Genomic DNA, 20075 nt, shown 5'->3' on the forward strand with positions numbered 1-20075 from the left:
CTCCCCATTGAGCAGGGAGCCTGATGTGGGACTTGATCCAGGGACTCCAGGATCATGACCTGAGCTGAAGGCAGACGCCCAACCACTGAGCCACCCAAGCACCCCTAGAAGGGCACTTTCTTAACCTGATAGAAGGTATCTACAAAAAACCTACAGCTAGGGCGCCTGGTTGGATCAGTCAGTAGAGAATGTGATGTCTGATCTCAGGGTTATAAGTTCGAGCCCCACACTGGGTGCAGAGATTACTTAAAAGTAAAACCCTTAAGAAAATAAAACAAACAAACAAACCCTACAGCTAGCATCATACTTAATGTGAAAGACTGAATGCTTTCCTGCTAAGATGTGGAATAAGCATGTCAGCTTTCAACACTGTTATTCAGAATCATACTTCTTTAGCCAGTGTAATGAGACAAGAAAAAGAGAAATGACAAAACAATGATGAGAGACTTTTTTTTAAAAACTAAATTAAGAAATATACCATATCCACAGATTGGAACAATCAAAATATTAAAATACCAATTATTCCCAAATTGATCTATAGCTTCAAGTCAATCTCAATCAAAATCCCAGTAAAAAAACTTTTCTTAGAAATGGACAAGCTGAATCTAAAGTTAAATAGAAAGAAAGAGGAACTAGGATAACTAAAACAAAAAGAGAATAAGTTGGAAGAATCCTACTACTTGATACCAAGATTTACTATAAAGCTACAATCAAGATTATAGTTCTGGGAAAGGAGAAACACATAGATCAATGAAACAGAGTCCAGAAACAGATCCCCACAGATACGGTCAATTGATTTTTGACAAAGGTGAAAAGGCAATTCAATGGAGAGAGGACAGTCTTTTCAACAAATAGTGCAGGCCTATTGGACCAGATCCTAACCGAAACCCTATTCAACCCATATTTCACATGTTATACTAAAAGTAAATCAAGGGGCACCTGGGTGGCTCAGTTGGTTAAGCGGCTGCCTTCAGCTCAGGTCATGATCCCAGGGTCCTGGGATCGAGCCCCACATCGGGCTCTCTGCTTGGCGGGAAGCCTGCTTCTCCCTCTCCCACTCCCCCTGCTTATGTTCTTTCTCTAGCTGTCTGTCTCTCTCTGTCAGTTAAATAAATAAATAAAATCTTTAAAAAAATAAATAAATAAAATAAAAGTAACTCAAAATGGCTTATAGATCTGAATGTAAAATTTAAAAACATAAAGCATCTAGAAGAAAACATAGGAAAAAATTTCGTGACCCTGCATTAGGGCAAAGATTTCTCAGATACAACACCAAAAGCACTGGATGAATGGATAAACTGTATTTTGTCAAAATTAACAACTCTACTCTACAAAAAACATTGCTAAGAAAATGAAAAGACAAGCCTCAGACTGGTAAAAAAAAAAAAAAAAACAAAACACTTTCAAAACACATACTTAACAACAGACTTATATTAATCAAATTTCAATAATAAAAAAATTGCTTTAAATAGGCAATAGATTTGAAAAGACACTTCACCAACGAAGACATACAAATGGCCCATAAGTGAGCACAGGAAAAGATACTATCTTTGGCTATTAAAAAGAAAATTAAAACCACGATAAGGTACAATTACATGTATATAGAATAGCTGAAATTAAAAGCAAAAACAAGGGGCACCTGGGTGGCTCAGTCGTTAAGCATCTGCCTTCGGCTCAGGTCATGATCCCAGGGTCCTGGGATCGAGCCCCGCATCGGGCTCCCTGCTCCCTGCTCGGCGGGAAGCCTGCTTCTCCCTCTCCCTCTCCCTCTGCTTGTGTTCCCTCTCTCACTGTGTCCCTCTCTGTCAAATAAATAAATAAAATCTTTTTTAAAAAAAAGCAAAAAACAAGGGGGCCTGGCTGGCTCGTGAGTTCAAGCCCCGCGTTGGGTGCAAAGACTACTTATAAAAATAAAATAAAATAAATTTTTAAAAAAGTGAAAACTAAACAACTGACAATACTAGATGTGAGCAGGGATGAAGAACAACTGAAAATCTCATACATGCTGGGGGGAATGTAAAATGGCACAGTCACTCTGGAACACAGTTTGACAGTTCCTTAGCTAGATAAACAAACACAATTATGACCCAGAAATCACAATCCTAGATATTCATTTAATCTAAATGTTTTCATCTAAAAACTCTCAAATTAGTATCTCCAGCCTGGCTCTCTCCACTGAACTCCAGATTTGTGTATCCAACTGTCTACTCCACATCTTCATTTGTAGGTCTAACAAGGGACTCAAATTTAATTTGTGAAAGAACAAACTGATTATTCACCCAGAAATATGCTCCTCCTACAGTCTTATAGACCTCAGTAAATGACAATTCTGTCCCAACTGTTACTTACACCAAAAACCCTGCAGTCACACTTGACTCACTTACCACAAACAATCCACCAGTAAATCCTGTCAGTCCTTCCTTTAAAATATATCCAGATTCAGGGGCACCTGGATGGCTCAGTTGGTTAAGCATCTGCCTTCGGCTCAGGTCATGATCCCAGGTCATGAGCCCCGCACTGGGCTCCCTGCTCGGCAGGGAGTCTACTTCTCCCTCTACCCCCCTCTCTCATGCTCTCTCTCTCTCAAATAAAATCTTAAAAAAAAAAATAAAATAGAAGTAACTTTTCCTTCCTCCGTATTGCACAGCATCTGGATGTTTCTTTTTTTAAAAGATTTTATTTACTCACTTATTTGTGAGAGAGAGAGAGAGAACATGCGAGTAGGGGAAGGAACAGAGGGAGAGGGATAAGCAGATTCCACGCTGAGCTCCGAGCCTGACTCGGGGCTCAATCTCATGACCCTGAAATCATGACCTGAGCTGAAATCAGCAGTTAATCCACTGAGCCACCCAGGCACTGCCCCTGGACCTTTCTTATACTAATTTATAAATGTCCTACTCTATATTGAGTCAAAGATTCTGTTTTTGTTTTTGTTTTTTTTCTTTTTCTTAAACTTCACATTCCTGGCAATACCAAATACTATAGATACCATCTGAACGGAGTAAAGGTTGAATGAAATGATTAGCGTAATGAGACTGGAGTTGATCAGATCTGTCCTTACATTTAAAAATAAGTAGTTTAAGACAGATAAAGTATGGATGGGAAAAAGGCCTAAGAAACATTCCTTAGATTATTTGGAAGAACTGTTATATGTGACCACTTTAAAGCAGATACACCTTCATGATACCATGGAACCCCCCATCCACAGACAAACTAAAAGCTAGGGTATAGAATCTGAAAGGAGATCTACTTAGGAAACCAGCTGTCTTACCTCACCCAAGTCTATATAATCAAGAGTCTGTGGGGAAAATTCTGCTGTCTGGCATTCCCATGTCTGTCAGAAGAGCCAAACTCTAACCTAAAGGACTAATACCCTATTTCTAGAGGGGACCACTTTGGCACAAAGTAAAACCCAGCAAAGCTGGATTCTCCCCAGGACAATGCATTCTGTCTTAATATAAGGAGAAACCAACAAGATTTCAAAGACCCTAAGTTAACTTTTTTTTTTAAGTTTATTTATTGATGTAATCTCTATACCCAATGTGGGGCTCGAACTCATGATCCTGGGTCAAGAGTTGCATGCTCCTTTGAATGAGCCAGGTACCCCAAAACAAATTAACTTCTTAATCCTAGTAGGGACTATGCCCTATTCCTAATCTTCCCAGGAATGATTAATTAGTAAGATTTTTTTTTTAATATAAGGAACTAACAGAATTGAAGATATACCTGGTGATGACAGAGACCAGTCTTTTTTTTTTTTTTTAAAGATTTTATTTATTTATTTGAGACAGAGAGAATGAGAGAGACAGAGAGCACATGAGAGGGGGGAGGGTCAGAGGGAGAAGCAGGCTCCCCGCTGAGCAGGGAGCCCGATGCGGGACTCGATCCTGGGACTCCAGGGTCATGACCTGAGCCGAAGGCAGTCGCTTAACCAACTGAGCCACCCAGGCGCCCCCAGAGACCAGTCTTATACAGAAAAAGAAAGATCTCCTCAAGCTTAAACATATTCAGAAAAGGTCATGCTAACACTTAACCAAACAAAGGTGAGCATTAAACCAAGTGACCCCTTTCTAACAGCTATCAATCATAGCATTTCTAAAATAAAGCCCCCCAATTCTTTGACACTTCTGCCATCAAAAAGTGGGGTCTATGTCCCTTCTCTGGGATCTAGGCTCTGAATGAAGGGTAAAATGTGGTAGAAGTGATATTATGTCATTTTCTAGGCCCAGGCCTTAAAAAACTGGCGGCTTCTGCAGCTTCCACTTCCTATCTCTTCGGATGCTCAATCTTGGCACCCAGCCACCATGCTGTGAGGAAGCCCAAGCAGCCCACAGAGATGCCTACACCGAGAGACACCCAGAACCAGAATTCATTTGCCAGCCATGTGAGTGGGCCATTTTGAAAGTAGATCCACTCCAGCTACTGACACAGAAGAAGAGATGAGCTGTCCTTGCCAAGCTCTGCAAACTACAGTTTCCTTTTTTTTTTCTTAAAGATTTTATTTATTTATTTGACAGAGAGAGACAGGGAGAGTGGGAACACAAGCAGGGGGAGTGGGAGAGGGAGAAGCAGGCTTCCCGCGGAGCAGGGAGCCTGATACAGGGCTCGATCCCAGGACCCTGGGGTCATGACCCGAGCCGAAGGCAGACGCTTAACTACTGAGCCACCCAGGTGCCCCAAACTGCAGTTTCTTGAGCAAAATAAATGACTATTGTTTTAAGCATCTAAGTTTTGGGGTGGTTTGTTACACAGCAATCAATAACTGTTTAACTGTGTGGCGCCTGGGTGGCTCAGTCGTTAAGCATCTGCCTTCAGCTCAGGTCATGATCCCAGGGCCCTGGGATCGAGCCCCGCATCGGGCGCCCTGCTCGGCAGGGAGCCCGCTTCTCCCTCTCCCACTCCCCGCTCCTTGTGTTCCCTCTCTCGCTGTGTCTCTGTCAAATAAATAAATAAAATCTTAAAAAAAAATGTTTAACTGTAACATTAATTTTTTATGTTCTTTTAAAGAAAAAGTTTATTAATAAAAAATAGCCTATTGGCCTTTGATTTACCACCTCAAGTGACCTGTGGGAGGCAGGCAGCACAGGGTTAAGAGCACAGACTTTCAGGGCTAGACTGGCAGGATTCAAATACTGGCAAGTCCCATGGTCCCTGTGCTTCTTTTTCTTCCTATGTAAAAGGAAGACAATAACGTCCTAGGCTATGAGGATTAAAGCAGGCTGTTTGAAAGGATGCTGTTTTAAAGAAAGGAGGTGGTAGAGAAGAGAAAGTAAAAGTTTGGTTTAAAAAAAAAAATGGTAAGATCAGCAAATCTTGGAAGCAAGGAAAGGGAAAGTAGGAATGTTCAGACAGAAAATCAAGGAGAGGCCTAGCAGGAGGGGGTTGCTTAGCAGACCTGGCTACCAAATGAGAGTGGGCTCTAGAGACTGATAGAGCCTGCCAGTAACAGGTTACTTGGTTTCCACAGCTCTACCCATTCCAGCAACTTCAGCATTCCAGCAACTTCAGCAGGAATAGACTGGGCTGAGCAACAGGGCACTGCCTTCAGAAGCATAATCTTCTTTCTAACTGTGAGGCCTTCAGACACCCCAAAAAACTGAATAAAGTTTACATTTACTCAAGTAGACCCATCTGCCCCCTCCCCCATACAGGCCGCCCCCCACCCCCCAATCTTCTGAATTCATTGCTGATGCCTGCAATTCCTTCCAACGGGGACAGAAGACGTTTTCCATTCCACGTTCAAAAGAAAAATGACAAAAATGCAAAGGTCTGGCTACAATAATAGTGAGTCGAATGAAGTTTCTGTTAATCACCCCGCCAAGTGGGGCCCGGCCAGACATCTCTGGGAGAAGAGGAAGAACTAAAGGTTTATTGAGGCCTACTAAATGTCACACCACGGTCCACGGATAGGAAGTGGATTTACATCAATTTGGGTAATTTCCAATGTCTTAAATATTTATTGAATAACAGGAAAAAACAAACCTAAGTATGCCATCCATCAGACCTTCCCATGTTCACAGAGGAAGGATTTAAAAGCAGGAGAGCATCAGGCCATCACCAGCGGGGGGGAAGGTCATAGAGGAGGGAAAAGGAAAAGAGCTAAAGGATACTGACGTAGAGAAACTGTAGATTCCAACACCAACCAGAATCACATTTACTCTCCCATGAAGAAGACAAAATGAAAAGATACAGAGCAGCTTTGCCATTTACCAGTTATGTGACTTTGGGTAAGTGACTTAACTTCTGTGCATCTCAGTATCCTCATCCCTAAAATGGGTTATTTCATTGGGCTACTGTAAGAATCAAATGAGTTGATATAAGTAAAGTGCTTAAAACAGTACCTCATGCGTAGTAAATGCTATTTAATTATAAACTGCAATTATTATTACTATGATTGCTATTCTTATTGTCTGAGATATCTGACCTGAATGTATCAACTCAGGAAGCCCTATCATCACATGGGAGCACACTGTTCTCAGGAGACTCACTAATGGCAGTATATAAACAAAGGACATAAGCAGAAAAAGCGTTTGTCAGCATACAAAATTCAAGAATTCCCCTTTGGGGAATAACTAAGTGGACTTCAGGTACTAGACTCTTTATTTCTCCCTCTCTTTGTTGGTATTTTTCTGGTCATTGAGTCATTCTTCATAACATAAGGGGTGAGAGGAGATGTCAAAAATGAGACAAAGTGTAAACTAGTGCATTCTGAGAACTGTTGACAGTTCAAATGACTTGGCTGGTGGAGAACACGGCCACATTAGCTTACATAAAGCTTTCAGTTACTCTCCATGCTTCATATGACAAGGGACTGAGATGAGAACAACAACAGGAACTTGGAGCAAGCGTTCACCATAAAACCTCATGATCTCAAGACCTAAAAATTAGAGGACAGTTTGCTTCCCTGATTTTCCACATCAAAACTGGGCTTTGTGGGTGCCTGAGTACTCAGTAGGGTAAGCATCTGCCTTCAGCTCAGGTCATGATCTCAGGGTCCTGGGATCGAGTCCCACATCAGGCTCCCTGCTCAGTGGGGAGTCTGTTTCTCCCTCATTCTCCCTCTGTGCTCTTCCTCTCTCTCTCAAATAAATAAAATCTTTAAAACAACACAAAACAGAAAAAACAAAACTGGGCTTTGCTTTCTAGGAAGAGCTATTCAGAAATAGGACCATCTCAGAACATGAAAACAAGGAAATTATTCTAATACAAGAAGAAATGGATAAAGAAATAGAAAACTGATTGGTGGTAGGAGCGCTTGCTTTCAGTTTTATTTTACAGAGAATTACATACATATATATATGTATGTACACATATATTTTATAGAGAATTATATACATTATGTATGTAATTCTCAGTACGTTTACACTGACAGGTTGTCTCTCACAGACACCTGCTCATATTGATTCACAAAGGAAAAAAATTCTTGGCCTCTGATTTTTTATGACTGACTTCTGAGAGGTAGTCTACTTACCTCTATCTCCCAAGAAGAAAAGAGACACAAACATAATAAGTACGTGCTATGTATCAGGCATAAGCAAGACATCTTATATACTTTATCTCAGTTCATTTTCGTAATAGCTCTATGAACACATCTGAGAAAACCAAAGCAAAGAGAAATGAGGAACTCTCCCCAAAGTAACACTGCCTATAAATGATGAAATAAACTCAGGTCTACTTTGAATCCAAAGCTCACATGTGTTCTATGCACGTCACTTTACTGCCTAAGCCATGACAAACATACTATAAGATCTACTTGCCTGAATGTCAATGTCTGCCCACAGAAATAAGTTGGAGCGCTGGAGTAGAGCACACCCGAGGATTCAGAATCATTCCGGAGGGCTATATTTCTTCGACTACTCAGGCTGTACCCCTCAAAGCCAGCTGTCCACTCTTTTTAGGAAGCAAAGATATCGAAAATTATTAAAACCTTTTGAGGTATATCTTCAACACAGATACATTAAATAAAACTTGGAAGCAGAAGAGGCTACTCTTAGGGGTCACGGACAAGTCCCATAAAAGAAGAGATTCAGTGACAGGGTATCCTGGTTAATCCTAAAAATCACAAAAAATGTGTTAGTCTATTCCTGCATAATTCTGGCAGGAACAGATGGAAGATCAATGAGTATTATCTCCTGTCTAATGAAATCAGGGTAAAGCATAATTGTTTGAGCTTACTCCAACCTGATTAACAACTAATTAACAAATGAGTCTGAATATTTTAAAATAGTAATACAGGACAGACCAAATTCAAATCATAAGACCTCCATCCAGAAAGTAATTGAAGGTTTGGAAAATCAGTACCCATTTTTTTTTTTTTTAAATCAGTATCCTGTCGCAACACTTAAAATCTTTGGATTTAGGGAATGCTAACAATCCTGCCTGGCACTATTTTTGGACTCGAGATAAGAACCGATGAAAATGTCTCAAGATTCACGTGAAGTAATTTGAACAGAACATGTTTCATGTTGTTCTCACCGACGCAGGTTTTACCGAGAGAAAACCCGGCTGTCAGTGTGCGACCTTGAGCGCAGGCACCAGCGTCCCGAGACATCGTTAGGCTTCGGAGTGAGAAAGCAACAACATACCATGAGGCACCAATGTGGAGTGACCCATTTGGGGGACGCTCCAAGGACTCCACTCCTGTCGGCCATCTCCTCGGGCACACACTCTGAACTGATAATCAACGTTGGGGTCTATGTGCAACACTATGAACTCAGTTTCAGAGCCTACGTATACGTCCTCAAAATGATTTGAAGTGCATTTGCGGAACTGGAGCCTGTAATCCTGGGCGGTAAAGTCATCATCCACCTAAGGAGAAAGGCTTTGTGTTAGATAAAAATCAGGGAACAACTCCCCTGCTTGTGTTCCCTCTCTTGCTGTCTCTATCAAAAAATAAAATCTTTAAAAAAAAAAAATCAGGGGCGCCTGGGTGGCTCAGTTGGTCAAGCGACTGTCTTCGGCTCAGGTCATGATCTTGGAGTCCCTGGATCGAGTCCCGCATCGGGCTCTCTGCTCGGCAGGGAGCCTGCTTCTCCCTCTGACCCTCCCCCCTCTCATGTGCTCTCTCTCTCTCTCTCATTCTCTCTGTCTCAAATAAATAAATAAAATCTTTAAAAAAAAAAAATCAGGGAACAGTTTCTCTCAGCATCATGGTTTAAGAATTCTGGGGCCGAGCACAGAAGCCCACGTGCTGAATTTGGGCTACTCTCAGGAAGGTCATAGGAAATATGTCAACATTACTGCCCTTTTCTTTATTGAACCATGTGTTATATACCTCCCAGTCTGGTTTGCAGAACTCGGCTTCCTTTGAAGAAATGGCATGTTCTCTTTTTCTTTCTTTTTAAAGATTTATTTATTCATTCTAAAAGAGAGGAGCGAGCACAAGCAGGGAGGGGCGGAGGGCGAGGGACAGAGAGAAAATCCCCAAAAAGAGTCCCCGCTGAGTGTGGAGCCTGTTGCAGGGCTCGATCCCAGGACCCTGAGATCACAACCTAAGCCAAAATCGAGAGCTGCCCACTTAACCGACTGAGCCACCCTAGCACTCCGAAATGGCATGTTTTCTATACCATAATGCCAAAGATAAAATATTGGAAACTCAAAGATAAGAATCCCACAACTGGGGTGCCTGGGTGGCTCAGTTGTTAAGCGTCTGCCTTCAGCTCAGGTCATGATCCCAGGGTCCTGGGATCGAGCCCCGCATCAGGCTCCCTGCTCAGCACTTCTCCCTCTCCCGCTCCCCTGCCTGTGTTCCCTCTCTCGCTGTCTGTCAAATAAATAAATAAAATCTTTAAAAAACAAAAAAAAGAATCCCACAACTACATCATTCACAAAACCAAGATAATTAATATCCAGAATATATATAGGACTCCTTTAAAACTTAATAGGGGAGAAACCACCCAATAAGAGAATGAACAAAAGGCACAAATAAGCATGGAATTAGAAATATACGTAACCAAAAATACATAAAAGTATTTAACCAAATTTGTAATATGGACAATGCAATCTGAAACCAGAATGAGATACCATACTGGCAAAAATGTAAAGTGTGACAATACCAAGTTTTGGTCAGGATGCAGAGTGCCGGGAACACTGCTGGTAGAAGGAAACACTGGTACAATCACATTGAAAATAATTTGGTATGTCTTTCCTTTTTTTTTTTAGAGTGGAGAATTTTTTTTTTTTAAGATTTTATTTATTTATTTGACAGAGAGAGATACAGCAAGAGAGGGAACGCAAGCAGGGAGAGTGGGAGAGGGAGAAGCAGGCTTCCCGCCGAGCAGGGAGCCCGATGCGGGGCTTGATCCCAGGACCCTGGGATCATGACCTGAGCTGAAGGCAGACGCTTAACGACTGAGCCACCCAGGTGCCCCTGAAATTTGGTATTTCTAGTAGAGTATAGATCCAGTACTCTAGGACCTCATAATTTTACTGGATATATACTTGAGGAAAAATTCTTACACGTGTACACAAGGGAACATGAATACTAATGTTTATAGCAAAAAAAAAATGGAAACTCTAGATCCATTGACAGGGGAAAGAATAAAAATGGAATAAGAGTCTTTGTTTTAAACCAACAAAAAAATCTCTATTTTTTTCTTCTATAACATGGCCTCAGCAAAAAAATCCATGTAAGGGGTGCCTGGGTGGCTCAGTTGGTTAAGCTTCCGACTCTCGGTTTCGGCTCAGGTCTGATCTCAAGGTGGTGAGATCCAGCCCCATGTTGGGCTCCATGCTTGGCAGGGAGTCTGCTTGAGTTTCTCTCTCCCTCTCCTTCTGCCCCTCTCCCCTTTTCTCTCTCTCAAGGAAATAAATAAATCTTTAAAAAGAAATCCATTTAGGGGCACTTGGGTGGCTCAGTTGGTTAAATGTCCACCTTAGGCTCAGGTCATGATCTCAGGGTCCTGGGATCGAGTCCTGTGTCGGGTTCTCTGCTCAGTGGGGAGTGCTTGTCCTTCTCCCTCTGCCCCTCCCCCTGCTCATGATCTCTCTCAAATAAATAAATACAATCTTAAAAAAAAAAATCCATTTAAGAAAAATCAATCATTTCCAGAAGCTGAGCACCCATTCTGAATGATGTATTTGTCAACAGCCAAGACACTTATGATTCATTTGGACATGGTTTCTATCTACAATATGGTAACTCATATACATAACATGATTTAATACAGAAAATTCCCAGCAATGCTGAGAATGTGACGAAACCACATTTTAGGATTTTTTTTTTTAAAGATTTTATTTAGGGCGCCTGGGTGGCTCAGTTGGTTGAGCGACTGCCTTTGGCTCAGGATGATCCTGGAGTCCTGGGATCGAGTCCCATGTTGGGCTCCCTCCTCGGTGGGGGTCTGCTTCTCCCTCTGACCCTCTTCCCTCTCTTGCTATCTGTCTCTCATTCTCTCTCTCTCTCAAATAAATAAAATCTTTAAATTTTTTTTAAGGTTTTATTTATTTGAGAGAGAAAGTGAGAGAGTGAGAGAGAGAGAGCACAACAGGTGGAGGAGCAGAGGGAGAGGGAGAAGCAGCTCCCCACTGAGCAGGGAGCCCCATGCAGGGCTCCATCCCAGGACTCTGGGATCATGACCTGAGCCGAAGACAGATGCTCAACTGACTGAGCCATCCAAGCGTCCCTAGGATTTTACTTCAGAAGCATTAGTTCAGTGTGGAACAGAAAATATCAGGGACCCAATATTCGCTATCATCTTTTGGCTTTTGTAATCAACAGAAATGGGAGAGATCTTCAACTTACTAAGGGTTAAGTTTGGGAAATCTGTGATGGAAAACACTGCTGTGATACAGAGATTCTTAAAGGTACCTTCACAACTACTTACCTCAAACTGAAGAGCTACCTGCTTTCAAGTTCCCTGTGACTTTAATTGTAAAGCAAAAGGGACTTTTGTTTGTGAAGAGAAGAAACCGTTCAAAGGTAGTTAATAAAAAAACCTAAAAGACCCTCAGACCTCAAATCCATAACGTTGAAGCCACATCTACAAGTCTTAATTACACACCTTACACCATCGAACAATGATGCCTCCCGGTTTCTCTATTAGCTCTTCGATCTGTACTGGTGGGCGAGATGCTACTGTTCCATGCTTGAAAATGTGGTCTTTCACTATGTTCAGAACTGAATCATCCAACTGAGCAGACAAACAAGGCACATCAACCAGTAAAGGCACTTCTGGTAAGCTGAGGAAACAAAGCTTATGTGTTTATGAGGCTCTTAACTGAGGATTAAAAATATGAATCATGGTTTAGATCAGTCACATATGACATAAAGATGCTGAAGCCCTCAGGAAATAATGCTAATGGCAGTAGGGGCTTTGGAAGACAGATTCTCTTCCCAAATAAATACAAGCAAGAAAAGAGAAAATTGGTAGGATCACCACTGTCAAGTTTATACCAAAAAATCAGTTTCAGTATGCTCAGAATTTCTAAAATTTAGTAATTCTCTTACACACTAGAATTGAAGAAAATCTACAGTAATACTATGCCAAAAATTACAATCGCTACTGTTTCATACCACTAATACTGGTATTGGGCAGTGAACCTTGAAATATATATTCTCTATCTCATTTACTCAGAATCTTTAATAAGGGGGGGAAAAAAAGCAGGCAGTTTAAATGCATAAAACTAAGCCTGAACGGCACCAACTCCTTTACCTGTCCAACTGAATGTGTGAGGCCTTTTTGGTAAAGTTCCACAGTTTTTCATTCCGTTCTCCTACACCACCAAGAATGGCAATCTCCCCTACAATCAAGAATGAGAGAATAAATACAGCAAAAAAAACGGTCACATTATAAAGTAATCACTATAGCCCATGTCTAGGTGGGTCTCTGGTTTTCTCACAAATAATTCTTAAGTGATTCCACAGTCAAGTTCCCAAAAAGTAAAAGTAGAAACTATTTTAGAAGTGACTCTAAGGTGAAGCTCACAAAGAAAAGGGGTACATAATGGTAACATTTCACCAGAGATGGAAGATTCTGCTCTACACAAAGAAATCTGGTTTGTCAACCAATTTTATACAAAGGAGAAGGTCCAGGTCCTTTTTTCCATCGCTCCTACAGAATCTTCATTTACAGAACTCCAACAGGAGTTACCCTGATAGAAAAATAGGGCACGGGGTCTTTTTTTTTTTTTTAATTTCTTTGAGAGAGACAGAAAATAGGGGGGAGGGGGAGAGGGAGAGGCAGACTCCCCGCTGAGCAGGGAGCCCGATGCAGGGCTCGATCCCAGGACCCGGGGATCATGACCTGAGCCTAAGGTAGACACTTAACTGACTGAGCCACCCAGGCGCCCCATGGGCAAGGGGTCTTATAAAGTCAAATGATACAGCTGTTTTCTAATATCACATATTAGATATTATTCCACAGAAAAATAAAAAGGAAAAGCTATCTAAAGACATTAAAAAAAATGACCAACTTCTATGTCCTTCCACAGCCCCAAAGAAATACTACCAGAACTCTTTTCCATCTGAATGTGCCCTGGAGTGACTTAAGTTTTTTGGGACCACATGACATGACATTCTCCATCACCAAAAGGAAAACAGGGCATATTGAACACTGCCTCAAAGTCCTCAAAATTCCATAAATAAGTTTTTATCCCTTGGGAGGGAGGAAAGAGACTGAAATTCAGAATATTTCTGAAGTATAAAAACATTTAAGCATCAGATGCTGTAACAAACAAGTTTGTGCCTCAAAGGATTTATTTTCTAAAATAAAAACATTTCTCAGTCCTCAGGGTGATGGGTGTACACTTCTACCCTGTGAACTGCTTCTGGGTTTGTTTCCAAATGCAAAGTCTCCCGGGAAAGACACTCTGTGGCCCCACTAAAAAGAATTCTCTCGAAGGCACTGTTATGGTTAGTGGCAGATAAGCAGTTCTCACTGAAGATGAGACAAAATGTCATTAGCATGTAAAGATAACAGCAGTGCCACATTCTAAATGGGACTAAAAGGGGATGAATTTCCAGTCAGAGTGACAGCCTTGTGAGCCATGCACCCTCTTCACCCCATGCCACCATCGGCACTCAGTGTGGGATGGGCAGTATTCAGTCTCTGGCTCCTTTTTCCTCAGTCGTCCTTTCAATGCTGGCAGCCTCTGCCACCCTCTCTTCTCATATTATACACCAGCTTTGGAAGATTTACTTACTCCCATGGATCCAGACTTGATGTACACACCATCAGTTGCCATCTTGCCATACTGATCTCTCTCCTAAGCCACATGCCACATGCCCAACTACCTTCTGGGCATCTGCAGCACCTCAAACTCAAAAGCCCCAAACTGAATGCCTTATTACCCACTGAAGCCCACCCTTCTCGTTTATTTCCTATGTCAGTAAACAGCACAATTCAACCTGGTCATCCAAAATCTGGCTGGTTTTGATCATCCTAAATCCTTCCCTTTATTCTCCAACCTATCTCCAGGCAATCACCAATAATCAACACTCACTGATAGGTAAAATCGTCAATAATTTTCTCTCTGAAAAGTCTTTTTTTTTTTTTTAAAGATTTATTTATTTATTTATTTGACAGAGAGAGACACAGCGAGAGAGGGAACACAAGCAGGGGGAGTGAGAGAGGGAGAAGCAGGCTTCCCGCGGAGCAGGGAGCCCAATGCGGGGCTCGATCCCAGGACCCTGAGATCATGACCTGAGCCAAAGGCAGACGCTTAACGACTGAGCCACCCAGGCGCCCCTCTCTGAAAAGTCTTAAAATCAGCTCCACTTCATCTCCACCACGATGAAGCTCACTGCCTTCATCATTTCCTGTCTGGATTAGTGCTATATCTTCCCAATTGGCCTCTCTGACCTCCAGTATTAGGACCTCTACTACAGTCTCCAAACTGTGGGCAGCATCATTTTTTTAATTTTTAATTTTTATTTTTTTAAAAGATTTTATTTATTTATTTGACAGAGACAGACACAGCGAGAGAAGGAACACAAGCAGGGGGAGTGGGAGAGGGAGAAGCAGGCTTCCCGCTGAGCAGGGAGCCCGATATAGGGCTTGATCCCAGGATCCTGGGATCATGACCTGAGCCGAAGGCAGATGCTTAATGACTGAGCCACCCAGGCGCCCCAGCATCATTTTTTTTTAAATGCAAATCCGACTGTGTAACTCCACTGCCTAAAATACTTCAATAGAGCCCTGATATGCCATTCACTTCACTCATGATGTTACTTCTGCTTCCAATCGTGCTGTTACCTCTTTTCTTCCGTTGTCCGCTTAATGAATTCTTTCGAGCCTCTGTGGAACTCCTCCCACAGAAAGCTATCCTACACTCTCCCACAGCTAAGCGCTTTCCCTTCTTTGTAAGTCTTAGATCTCTCTCGGCACATACGCCTCTCTGCCTCTCTGCGCTGTGAACCCCAAAGGGCAGAACCGTTACCTTTTGATTTAATGTACTTGACAAAGATCTATGTGAAAGGAGGAAGGTGGATGTGAAGACAGGAAGATAGCAAGGCAAGATCTGGGCATGCTTTAAGCACAGTAATTGGCTGCACATAGGTATATAATCACTATGATTTCAGGAGTAAACACCAATCATAATTTTTAACCTTCTAAAACTAACAATGGAATTAAATTCTATGAACACTCTGAAAAATATCTCAACAGACTCAAAAGGACTTTAAAGTCACAGTATTAACAGTAAATAAGATACTATCATAAAACCATTTGAGAAAAACCATTTATGCCTCGTTTTGTAAATGATTATAATTAACACTTCAACTGCACTCACCCTGGGATACCTCACTGTGTATCTGTCATCCTATATTACAAACTATCCTGAAGTAGGAACATTCTAAGCGCCCCACAGATGGCAAGAAGCCTGCTGGCACCCTGAGAAATCAGCAAAGGGCCAATCTGAATGTGCCCCACTTCACAGGCCCCCTGGACTCCCACCTTCTTGGACTAAGTCCTCTGCAGTATTAACTCCATGCTCTATGAGCTTCTGGCAGTCATCTAGAGGTTTAATAGTTTCCTGTTCAATCGTGTCCACCTCTTGCAAAAGGGTCACCAATCGCTCATCCAGGAGCTTCCCAAGGGTTCCCTTTAAATCATTAAAATGCTGTTTGAGGACATCTCTTGTCTGTGATGCACTCTCTTTGATCTGAAAAGGAAGAACATAAAAACATAGAATCAGAATCTCTAGAAAAGGCTAATCCACAGGCATGACCCCTAATCCCAAGGCACTACATAGTGGTCATCTTCCATTTGTTGACAAATCGAATGTGATTCATTTGCACAAACCAGCAGAAATGCATAGTACTGGCCTTCAGGGAAGACAGAATGGGCTCAAACCGTGGTTCCACCATTCACAAACTACGTCAATTTGGTCATGTTAATTAAGCACTCCACACCTCAATTTCCTTATTTGTCAAATGAATATAATGCTTACTTCATGGAATTGCTGTTAATAGGATTAAATAATCTGTATTATACTTGGTAAAATAACTGGCACATTGTAGTTCCCAATAAAAAAATATTAGAAAGTATCATTATCCGCACAAAGTTATTCTTGGCAACAGTATGTTTCAGTACAAAAAAATTTAAATTAGGAGGGAATTAAAATTCATTTTACTGAAAAGTAGTAAATAAATGGTAAATCAGAAAGCCATAGTATAGGGGCGCCTGGGAGGCTCAGTTGTTAAGCGTCTGCCTTCGGCTCAGGTCATGATCCCAGGGTCGTGGGATCGAGTCCCGCATCGGGCTCCCTGCTCAGCGGGGAGCCTGCTTCTCCCTCTCCCACTCCCCCTGTTTGTGTTCCCTCTCTCGCTGTGTGTCTCTCTGTCAAATAAATAAATAAAATCTTAAAAAAAAAAAAAAAGAAAAGAAAAGAAAGCCATAGTATAGGGGCACCTGGGTGGCTCAGTCAGTTGAGCGCCTGACTCTTGGTTTCAGATCGGGTCATGATCTCAGGGTTGTGAGACTGATCCCCATGTCATACTCACGCTAAGTGTGGAGTCTCTCCTTCTCCCTCTCCCCCTGCCCCTCCTCCCTCCACTCCTCCACGCTTCCCTCTAAAATAAATAAATAAATAAATAATAAATAAAAGAAAGCCATGATACTAAAAAAAAAAAAAATCACCTAATGGATAAGATGCCCTCATTATACTAGGAGAAAGCTAAGAATTTATTTAAAATTCAAAGAGGCTCATAGAAGGCAGAGAAGTGTTCATGAAAACATATCTCTGGGACAATACTTTAATCTTTTTTGAGTCATGTTCCTCTTTGCAAATCTCAATGAAAGGTTTACAGACCCTCTCTTCCCAATAAAATGAATAATCCATACCCTAAAGAAATTAATTCAATTTCAGAACTTACAAATTCCCTCAAATCTCAACCATGGCTTGCCTGCAGCAGTAATTCTGAAACTTGGTTTGCAGAAGAATCATGTAGACTGCCTGATATAATTTAGATTGCAGGGCTCCATCCTAGACATACTGATCCAGAACCTTCAAGGAGGGCTGGAGTGTATGGATGGAGTTCTCGAGTTTCACAAGCACACCTGTGATTCTGCAGCCCACACTTTGAGAAATGCTGCCGTCAGGTCCACAGAGCTCAGATTAAGAGCTGCTGTTCTGGGAGACAGGACAGGGAAATCTTTACAGCTCACACTTATTTTGGAAACAAACCAGTTGTCTACACAGATACAACACTTTTTTTTTTTTTTTTAAAGATACAGACAACACAATTCACTCTCACTTAACAGGAAAATTCTAAAAGCCAAATAGCTGAATCAAAGCAAACACATACTTTACTTTGCAGATATTATCATATTAGTTTCATAATGACATTATTACATTTACTACTCTAACCCTTTTGCTAACTTTATCTTTCCAAGAGTGTTTGAAGCCCAAGAAAATCCACAAAGCACAGGATTTCCACAGTTAATAGAGAAATTTAGAAAGTTTTCCATCTATTCTCTAATACTAAATTTAGAAAGCAGAATCCAGAGATTGTGTCACAACCATGTAAAAACAAAAGATATCAATGCTCAAGGAGTATAAAAAAATACAGGGGGAAAAAAAAGGAACAGTTTGATTGGCTGAAATGGATTATGGAAATAATTTTTTCTCCTTTTGACAGTGATGTAACTTACAATAGTGTGTGTGCAGTAAATGGAGGAATTCCTTAAATCATAAAGAAACAGAGAGACCCGGGGCGTCTGGGTGGCTCAGTCGTTGGGCATCTGCCTTTGGCTCAGGTCCTGATCCTGGGGTACTAGGATCGAGCCCCGCATTGGGCTCAGTGCTCCACGGGAAGCCTGCTTCTCCCTCTCCCACTCCCCCTGCTTGTGTTCCTTCTCTCACTGTGTCTCTCTCTGTCAAATAAATAAATAAAATCTTTAAAAAAAAGAAAGAAAGAAACAGAGAGACCCTAATATAAGTTTAATTGTTTTTTTTTTTTAAGATTTTATTTATTTGTTTGAGAGAGAGAGAATGAGAGAGAGCACATGAGAGTGGGGAGGGTCAGAGGGAGAAGCAGACTCCCTGCCGAGCAGGGAGCCCGATGCGGGACTCGATCCCGGGACTCCAGGATCATGACCTGAGCCGAAGGCAGTCGCTTAACCAACTGAGCCACCCAGGCGCCCTATAAGTTTAATTGTTAACTAGTCTCTGTACTATGGAGCTTCTATGAAATAAATCCAAACCAAAATTTAAAAAAGAAAAGGAGGGGGCCATACTCAAAACTTTCAGGTTCATTACTTACCTGTGGGGTCCTTAAGACTCAGGCCCTAACATACATAGCACCTGGCAAATAAATGTTGAATAAAAATGAAGTTAACCATGTACATGTTTAAGACCTTTTTAAAGAACCAGGGAGAGCATGCCTTATGATTTTTTTTTTAAAGATTTTATTTATTTATTTGACAGAGAGAGACACAGCGAGAGAGGGAACACAAGCAGAGGGAGTGGGAGAGGGAGAAGTAGGCTTCCCGCAGAGCAGGGAGCCTGATGCGGGGCTCCATCCCAGGACCCTGGGACCATCACCTGAGCTGAAGGCAGACACTTAACGATTGAGCCACCCAGGCGCCCCTACATGCTTTACGATTTTGATACATCACCTGGGATATTGTTAGAAATGCAGACTGTTAGGCCGCACCCAGAACTACTGAATCAGAATCTACATTTTAAACAAGATCCCCAGGTGAATCACGATAGACCTTACAGATAACAAAATAAATGAAGACATGTTGAAGCACCGTAATACAGTTCACACCCCCACCACCAAGAGGAAATTCTGCAGTTGAGAAGTATGCCAATGAAGTCCCGTCTCACTCTTTAACGGATACGGCACACACAGGAAGCGCATTGGTTAGGTAAAGTCAATTTCCTCTTTAGAAAGAATTCAAAAGCTCCAACAGTTTCAGAGCTCAACTATGTTTTGTTTTTGTTTCAGAACCTCAGAGGAAAGAAAAAGAGGAAGTATGTGCACATAAAGCAGTGAGAGGACTGGGGAGGGGAGACTCCATTTCCAAATGCACCTCCTACACTTCCATTATAAACGTAGTCCCTTTCGTTCATAGAATACCAACCATTGCTGTTTCATTTGCTTTGCTTGATGAAACTAAACCTCGGACTTCACTGCTGAGTGGTTTCTTCTTATTTGATGTGGTACCACGGTCCATGTGTGCCCTGTCAGCTCATTAACTTCACAATGACTCTGAGAGGTGGTCTCTACTCTCTACATTGAAGAGGGTGAAGCTTGAAGAAGTCAAATAACTTGCCCAAGGCTTCACAGTGCCAGAAACAGTCTGACTCCAAGGACCATGGCCTTTCCACTTTTCCCATTTTCAGGAGTTCCCAGGAAAACCTAGAAATTATGTACTGACTGCAAACACTTCCTGCTGTAACTTGTATTTCTTATCCTTGCATCAAGAATCATGTGGTAGGGGGACGCCTGGGTGGCTCAGTCGTTAAGCGTCTGCCTTCGGCTCAGGTCATGATCCCAGGGCCCTGGGATCGAGCCCCGCATCGGGCTCCCTGCTTGGCGGGAAGCCTGCTTCTCCCTCTCCTACTCCCCCTGCTTGTGTTCCCTCTCTCGCTGTGTCTCTCTCTGTCAAATAAATAAATAAAATCTT

The 20075-nt window shown here is 41.8% G+C and overlaps 1 protein-coding gene across 2 annotated transcripts in view; it reads right to left on the reverse strand.

Annotated features, from left to right (window-relative positions):
* The window catches only part of CRLF3 (cytokine receptor like factor 3), an 87289-nt gene that overhangs the window by 58244 nt on the left and 8970 nt on the right, over positions 1–20075 (reverse strand). For both annotated transcript variants that reach the window (XM_021704590.2, XR_002481150.2), the window contains exons 2-6: positions 15894–16101; positions 12654–12741; positions 12003–12180; positions 8586–8808; positions 7758–7890 (exon numbers count right to left, since the gene is read on the reverse strand). In XM_021704590.2, the coding sequence (XP_021560265.1) occupies positions 7758–7890; positions 8586–8808; positions 12003–12180; positions 12654–12741; positions 15894–16101 (830 nt within the window). The remainder of the gene's footprint in view (positions 1–7757; positions 7891–8585; positions 8809–12002; positions 12181–12653; positions 12742–15893; positions 16102–20075) is intronic.

This window comes from Neomonachus schauinslandi, chromosome 15 (assembly GCF_002201575.2).
Source record: "Neomonachus schauinslandi chromosome 15, ASM220157v2, whole genome shotgun sequence".
NCBI lineage: Eukaryota > Metazoa > Chordata > Mammalia > Carnivora > Phocidae > Neomonachus > Neomonachus schauinslandi.